The 8,540-nt window shown below is 38.0% G+C and overlaps 1 protein-coding gene across 1 annotated transcript; it reads left to right on the top strand.

Annotated features, from left to right (window-relative positions):
• Positions 1–4,377: 4,377 nt before the first annotated feature.
• Positions 4,378–7,782, top strand: LOC125448123 (homeobox protein Hox-A7). Its single transcript, XM_048523179.2, has 2 exons — positions 4,378–4,877; positions 5,901–7,782. Exons 1-2 carry the CDS (start codon positions 4,412–4,414, stop codon positions 6,131–6,133), a joined length of 699 nt encoding a protein of 232 aa, XP_048379136.1. The 5' UTR covers positions 4,378–4,411; the 3' UTR covers positions 6,134–7,782.
• The last annotated feature ends 758 nt before the right edge of the window (positions 7,783–8,540 follow it).

Raw genomic sequence — 8,540 nt, 5'->3', positions numbered from 1 at the left:
TATATTTTCCTAGTTGCCATTTTACATATTCACCAGGAGATGGCAGTGGTGGTCCACAGAAGAATTTAAAAAACGGTGCCGCGAAGCTGCCAAAATATGTACTAACTGCGATAAACCTGAATTTATTTGTGCAGTGGGTTGTAAATAGGATGAAAACATCTACCCCAAATGACACTTGTAAAAATGGACTGAGGTCGATGGAGTATATTCATTTTGAATCCATCAACTTATTTGTCGACGTATTAATTCCATTTGACACAGGGTTTAAAAATCCATTTGTACCTCAGTGTTTTATTTTTAATGTACAGTACCACGATTTAAATTGATTATCTTCCAATTTGCTCCTCAATCTGCTCTGCTGTGTGCAACAGGGGATAGAGATTGGAAGTTAAGAATAGCTCAAACTGATATGGCGTTAATTATTATGCATTAATCATACCTAAAAGAGCTGATGTTTATATATATAAAACACTAGTTACACGGGCACTTATGCACATCCATTAACACACATGTAAATACGCACAAACTCAAGCAAACTTGCACATATACACTGTACCTAAGCACAAATGCACCCACACTTGTTAATGCTGAAATTCTCCCACTCAGAGCCAATTGTTAAACGTTGCAACCTGAGGTATAAATACAACTTTATATAATTACCTTTTAGTATATTTATGACTTGGCTTCGCTTAGTAATCATTTATGAAACTATACCTATTATCTGGCTGCTTTGCGTTACTAATAGCATGTTGTAAAATGTTCGTTGGATGTGAGGTACTGGCTGGTAACATAATTTTCAGAAAATTTTTAATACTTCGGTCAAGAAATTAAGTCAATTTGGTGGATACTGGATCTTCTTTTTCTATCCAGATTCCCACGTCATATTTTTCACGTTAGGTGAAACTGCGGTATATCCGCTGAATTGTGCCCGTTTTTCAGTGGGAATATTTTGTATAATTGTGCTCATATTGAGCATGATTGAATGAAAAAGCTGATCGGATTTGTTAGTATTGTGTCAGTGCGGCTGGTTTATTTAAATAACGTCACTGAAGTTTCCACATACGTTAAAGTGTTACCATTGCCCAGCGTTTTTTCAAATGGCTTGCCTCTTTGGAAACTGAAACAGGTGGCTTCCTCACTTCCATAAAATGAGTATATTCGAGTCAAAAACTCTTCGACCATTGACGCCCCTACGATCACGTGAATAATAACAATAAATAACGCGGAAAGTCATAAAAACTACTGACGCTCGGATTAATTAATCTTCTCAAGGAAACTTCGGTGCAATACGGTCGGATTAATTAATCTTCTCAAGGAAACTTCGGTGCAATGCATTCAATTTTATTTTCAACATCGATATGCATTTATAAAGTCCGGATACTTATCGTCACAGTGCAAAACCGCGATGGAATTCAGACAGAACAGCAAACAAGCTTGTACTTCCGTTAATACTCTGCATAGAAAGAATGGCGGAAATTTTATAGCCATATAATAGGTAGAAAACAACAGCAAATGATGTGTAACGAAATCCGAGATCTATTTATTCCAAAACATGTTGTCAAGAATATCTATGTTATTATTCGATTACAAATTCTAATGAATGCTTGGTGATCACTGTGCCGTTTTTGTCGATTGTTACACAGGCTTCCCAGCTACAAATCCATTACTATGCAACATACTATTTAATGTTTCACGTGTCCGTAAGCAGACCAAAATAAAATTATAACAAGCTGTTCCAAATGCGGAAAGGAAAAAAAACTTGACTAGACAAGGAGCTGTATCTAGAAATATGGAAGACAATGGACTTTCAGAAATTCGGAAATCTACCATTTCCACTTAAATTTTGAGCAAAACATAAGGCATGGAGAAACATTGTGTAATTGTCTCTGTGTGAAATTAAGAAGTGATGTGGGATTGGCAAAATACACCAGATGATTTATTTTCTTTCGGCCTCCAGACTAAATGAGCAGAACTAGTTGGGAATTCTCCGATTCATGGGCTATTGATCAACCATATGGGTCAATTGCATTTTGTTTCAAAAATACATCGTAACCTTTGAAGTTATGGCTATAATAATGTACTGATTCATGTGAAAAATCCGTGGAGTTTTTTTTTTGTCTCCATACTTCTTCCGGCTCGAGCTGGTAATAGAATGCCATGGTGAATCCGTCTCCAGATCCCAGATAATCAAAGTTAAAAAAAATCAGATTATTGCTCAATAAACCTTCTACGTTCGAGCAGTGGTGGTGAAACTTATTTACTGGAATAATAGAATACACAAAAAATTGTGGTATTCATTACGATGTTGGGATACGCATTTCAGGGGCCGTGCATTTGCAATGGTCGATGGCTGACAGTGCGTGGAAATCTTTGGGCCATGAGAAAGGTCGAAATAAACAGCAACTTTAAAAAAAGGAGAAACTATTTTTTCCAACATTTATTTCATATTATTAAATAATAATATTTTTGATGCATAGTCGAGCAACAAACTTTATCCTAATGTTAACAGCGTTCATTTCTTATGTTTGGATTAGAAACACACAAATGAAAATGTTGACTTTACTGGCAAGCGGTTTGGTGAAAACATACATTCTTTCACTGTTCCCTTCTTCTGATTTGTTCATCCTCGATTATTGTTGGTGATTTATTTCCTTGCAGTCGAACTGCAATCCGTAGCGGTATTTCATTTTTACAGAGGAATATTTCATTTTTAAGAACTTAACCCAGATTTCTGATATCTGTCTGTTTTTCCCTTCTGGACTTAGAAGATAATAAGTAGCTATCGCCGTTGCCTGCAGTGATAGACATCCTATATATAAACTCTCACCATATTTGTGCCAGATTAAAAAACATAAAATATAAAATATATTTTAATAGAGGAAATATTTCGAATTCAGACCATAATCTGGAGCGCTTCCTGGGACATCTACCGTCGTTTCGTTGCGGGTATGCACAGGAGATATGGAAACATGCGGACCGTTCAGTCGTTTTCCAGCAAATATACTCTTTTAACAAGCGGGGAGCGATGGTAGCGAGAAAAATCTCCTGATGAGCGTCTCTGCTGGCGTAAAGCCAGTCTGTTTAGCACAGGGATTGGGACATGCCAGCGGAGACTCCAGAGATCAAAAGAAAACAACATTTCAGAATATCAGAGCAAACAGTTCCTAAAGGATCGCAGACGGAAATGCAAAAAACATGTTTTTATTTTAACAACCCTTTACTGTTAACGCACCAGGTGCATGCTTGCTAGACTGTCTTGCTGCTGTAAATGCTGGCGATGATTTTCTACGCTTAACCCTGTCAAAATATGCCCATTAATGTGGAACATAAAAGCAACTGTTCCGCTCGAGAGGAACGAAAACCTTAAACACAGGAACTGGACAATGTGCCCGGACATTGAGGACAGCAGCTACGTAGTCAAGTTCTGTGATCTAACGAGAAGATTGGGAGAAAACGAGAGAGAGAAAAAAAAAGTTGTAAAACAGAAGGCGGAAACGATACCCGGGGTAAATCCCCTGCGGGGTTCCAACCAGATTACCTAGCAACTCTAAAAGGTTTCTACAGAATAGTTGTTGCACTGAAACCCGTCAGAGGAAATGTGGTCATCTCCAAAGTGAACTCGTCCATTTTAGTAAATCAATATAAAAACAGGCTTAAATGTTAAAACAAAAATCCGAGAGTTCGTAACAGAGGCTAGCATCACAGCCATTTTGCGTTTTGATGTTGCAATATTTCTCTTGTATCTGTAACCCTTACAATTTACCCACATGGATTATTCTCTAATCTTGAGTTTAGATGTACATTCAATCTTAATTCAGTAAATCCCCAATGTTTCTTACCGTGTATAATGCCTTAATGGCATCGTAATACAGCAAACCACTGCACGGGGTTGGAGGGGGGCGGGTGCAGCATTTGGGGGGGGGGGCAGTAAAGAGAGAAATACAACTGCTCATTTATTTTCAATTCTTCCACCCAGCCTTTTCTTTTAAACCAAACAGCGTAGGATGCACCTAAATGTTATACCAGGGCGAGTATATTACTATTCATGATTGCTGCTTCTTTTAATATGCGGCCAAATTGTATGAGTTTCATTGCATATCTTATTCTCAACAATGTTGGAATCATACCTGCGTTCCCAAACCTTTCACATATAAATGGCACAGTGGCTTGGAAAAAAAATTAACAGAAGAACGTTGACCTTTTAAGGTGACGCAGTCTTATCGATACTTTCAACATTAAAAGATTGTGCGTGATTTTAGCACAAAATCTTTTTGAAAATAGTCGAATACCATGCTATTTACCACCTGTGATGCCGAATGCTATTGGGTGAAGGGATCACATGACCAGGTCACGTGAATAGAAATGAGTCGGGCCGAAGGAAAATGGGTGCTTGGTGTAAATCGGGGGTGTAATGCTACCATTTATCACGCTATCTCGTAAAACCGACACTGAAGTCCTGGCCAACAAATCACCAGACAAAATTATGAGTTCGTCGTATTATGTGAATGCTCTTTTTCCCAAATATACGGCGGGGACATCCGTTTTCCAGAACGCGAGTGGCTTTACAGAAGCAACTTCTTGCGCTTTTGCTACCAACTCACAAAGATCCAGCTATGGAGCGAGCGCCAGCGCCTTCCCAGCCCCGATGGCCGGCCTGTACAATGTTAACAGTGCAATCTATCACGGCCCTTCCATGTACAACACAGGTTATAACCTAAATTCCGATTCCTACAACCTGCGCTGCTCTGCCTTAGACCAGAACATTCCAGTTCTTTGCAGCGATCTGAGCAAACAGGGTTGCGAAAAATTGGATCAAACAAACGTGCACCCTCAAGCAGAGAGCAATTTCCGGATTTACCCCTGGATGAGGAATGCAGGTATGGGACATAGTGTAACATAGCGACGAGAAAACGTGCAAATGACCAGTTAAAATGAGCGCCACTACATCCTGAAGGTAGTTAAAAGTTTTAATGGTAGCTGAGGACCAGTTCCTCAAATGTACGTAGTATTGTATGTAGATAGCAATCATAAAACTTTTATTGCACAATTAATCAGTACAATCCTCGTAAAAGCACTCGACTTCCGTTCCTTTAAAGTTAACAGCAACTCACATATTGCTTGTTTACTCACTTTTATCAACATCAAATGAGAGCAATGTTCTTTACTGATACGCGGGGTAAAAAACACCGTCTTTTCTTGAATGGATGGGGACTGATACATTGCAGGTCTAAAGTATGTTTACAGATTGGGCAAGGTCGTAGAACTGAAGCTTTTTTTCCCTCTGTTTTCCACTCCGTGAAAGATCTTTGGGTGCTTGTAATGCGATCCCCCCCCCACCCCACCCCCTTAGTAGATATAAGTCCGTATTTGAAACGAATTACTTCGGTGCCATAAGATAGGAGCTCGAACTACAAGAGTGAAATTGTCATTTCAATTGCTAGCGTTAGAATCGAATCGTTTTGAAAAATAAAAACACACACATAAAAGCTGACGATTGTCGCTACCTGTCATTCCTGTGTCTGAAATATTAATACTCCAACCTCTAAACAAGGTGCAATGTTACTCCGGCAACCGCTGGGATGTAAATAAACTATCAAGAGCACGACGTGATTTGCACTGAAAATCTGTTTTTCTTTTCAAAAACCATTTTGCTGTAAGAAGGTTCCACTCGGAGCCAAAAAGACATTTTGCATTTTAAACCAGACCCTTGGCAAATCCTCTAAATACTTAGTTCAGCCACAAATATTTCAAAGGGGTTCTGTAAGAGCAGAGATGACGAGTGGATGTTGAAAACAACATACAGGGGAATGTCCGCACTGCTTGCATTGTGTATTTATGAAAGTTGGTTTTAAAAGCTGGGTTCATGGTTTGGCTGTTCTGTTCTTTCATGTCTTTCGCAGGCCCTGACAGAAAAAGAGGGCGGCAGACCTATACCCGTTACCAGACTCTGGAACTGGAGAAAGAATTTCACTTTAACCGCTATCTGACTCGCAGGCGACGGATTGAAATCGCCCACGCTCTGTGTCTGACTGAGAGGCAGATCAAAATCTGGTTCCAGAACAGGAGGATGAAATGGAAAAAAGAAACGAAAGCTGGGAGCTCTAGCACCACGACCGAGGAAAAGCAGGAATGAAATTCTCAGCTAAATCCTGAACTATGCGAAGAAAGTTGCTCAGCAGCCGCTAAACCATGACATTTGACTAGCTAACCACAATCGTGGACTATTTCAGAAATGTGTGCTAGCACTCATGATACTACCTATGTGTTTTAATAACTTCTTTCAAAATCATATCTTTAAAATTCGAGGTTCACTGATTTTGGTTTCAGTTATTTCTTTTTAAAAGATCAAGTCTTTATTGGCATTGGTAGAGAGCTAGGAATTGACTTCAGAATCCGTGTTTTCATCAACAAAGGGAAAGTGGAGGGTTTAGAACATTTGTCCGCAAATGCTACAGGGAAGCAGTCAAATTTGAAATGTTTGTTTTCTCAAGTTTAATTGAGAATCTCTGTCCTCAGTATTGCAAGGAACGCGAAAGAAATTCGAAATCCTTCTTCGCTGTTATTAAAATAAAATGAATTAGATTTGGATTCTGAACCTCCCGCAGTGCAATCAACGGGATAACGTTAGCCGATAAAACGCAATGTTTTAGTTTTAACCTAGATAATGCAAAATTCAAATACCACTACGTGTTTTAAAATATATCTCATGCACTGAACTACTTCTCAAACTTATTTTTTACTTCTGATATTTCTTCTTCACATGTATTGAAGTATTCCTGCTCACTGTTCAGAAAACAAAAATACCGTGATAATAGACGGTTGATTCCAGTCCAATCAAAGACCAAGTACTTGAGTCACTTTAACAGACATAGCAAGAATTGACAGAAAACTAACCAGTCGAATAAAATAATTTATTTGTATTAAATTCTTCGTTTTTATTGTTTTTATTACATTACTTCTCCACTGCTCTCTGAGTGTGTCGCTTTACACCGAGATGTACCGTTCTGTTAACAAAATGAAGAAGATTTTTCAAATCACATAGCAATGAAATGTAACTACCTAAACCACAATAGTGGACATCTTGCACGTCTTTTGAAACTACCTAAATGTTCGAATTGAATATTCGTTTCTTGATAGAGAGTGTTCTTGGAGTCTAGACTTTGCGCACTTCTCTAAACAGTACCCATTATATGAGAACAAAAATGTGAATAATATTCTGATGTACTTTTTTTTAAGGAGGTGCTTATATAGCCACTTTATAACACATCATAGTGATAACTACCTAGATACCAGTTTACATTTGACGCGAATGGAGTTGTTTCGTACCGTGCTTAAATACTATAATGTAAAAAAAGCAAAACAAGTTATATATAAAGGGGGAAAATTGCAATATTTCTCTCTGATTGATGGCATTAAAATGTATACCTGCTAAAGATTTCAAGCAGCCATGTATTATTGAATGATGTAATTGTCTTTCTTTAAGTCTGTTGTGTCAGTTGTCTTATACATGTGTACTGTCTAAATTATAAAATTAAAGAAAAACAGTAACCAAATGTAATAATAGAAATTCTGAAAAGCATCGTCAACTAGATATATTGTGGTTCCATATTCGGTATGGTATCTGTCAATGGAAAGTTTGCTTTGTAATATGTGTATGTGTTGTTAAATAATAACCGATGTTAAAGGTTTAAGGTGCAATCTATTTAAAATGCATATATTCGTTCCAGCCGTGTATACTTTAAATGGAGTCTCTGTAGACAAACAAAAACGAGAAATATTAAACGTTGCTTGAATAAACAGTGTGTCGTTTCTTGGCCTGAGCAGTTTACCACCAAATGAGTGGCTCCATGATTCGTTAAAAGATAGAAGTAGTGTCATTAACAGCAGCAATTAAATATAAATTATTTCAGAGTAACAAACGCATATTTTTATATTATAGTCCTATTCATTGACATCCAATCTGTTTTTCACCGAAACAAATGAATACATAATTTTTGTCCACGAAGTGGGTACGTTTTAGACAGATTAAAACTGAAGATGACAAGGTCCTTTGTGCACATTACGCTCACTTAGTTATCGTTGACAAGAATATTTTTAAATAAGACCGTGTTTGCAAGTAATGCATCTGATTTAAGGCGAAGGTTAGGTCGATGATGGGCTAAAGTTCTCAGAAAGCAAGCTGGACCCGATGCCTGATTGAGCTCATTTCCCTTTCAGAAGAGTCTAAGAAAAATGGAAAAGATGAGAACATAGTGATCCTAGTGTCTCTGGTTTCATAACGAACAAAAATTGTCATTCAAATAAAGAAGGAACCGAGTCGCTACTTCATCGCCGAGCTTGGAAGGAATATTCGGACAGGCGCAGACTTTATTTGTAATGCAAGCAGTGCGGCATTGTAACTCGTAGCTCATTCCCCCACGAAATAGAGCGAACTCATTGCCATTTTTAAAATGTAACATATTCAAGAAACGAGCAAACGAGAAGAAATGCGATGATACGTAAACCTGAATTGATTCGTTACAATAATCGTCTGAACGCAG

This window comes from Stegostoma tigrinum, chromosome 2, assembly GCF_030684315.1.
Source record: "Stegostoma tigrinum isolate sSteTig4 chromosome 2, sSteTig4.hap1, whole genome shotgun sequence".
NCBI lineage: Eukaryota > Metazoa > Chordata > Chondrichthyes > Orectolobiformes > Stegostomatidae > Stegostoma > Stegostoma tigrinum.
This window is presented reverse-complemented; position numbering and strand designations above follow the sequence as displayed.

What these genes read in the sequence shown, in the direction of transcription:
- LOC125448123 (XM_048523179.2), top strand. Translation starts at nt 4,412, where the DNA reads ATGCTACCATTTATCACGCTATCTCGTAAAACCGACACTGAAGTCCTG. An exon ending in CCCCTGGATGAGGAATGCAG is followed by an intron (nt 4,878 to 5,900) that starts GTATGGGACATA and finishes TGTCTTTCGCAG; the next exon opens with GCCCTGACAGAAAAAGAGGG.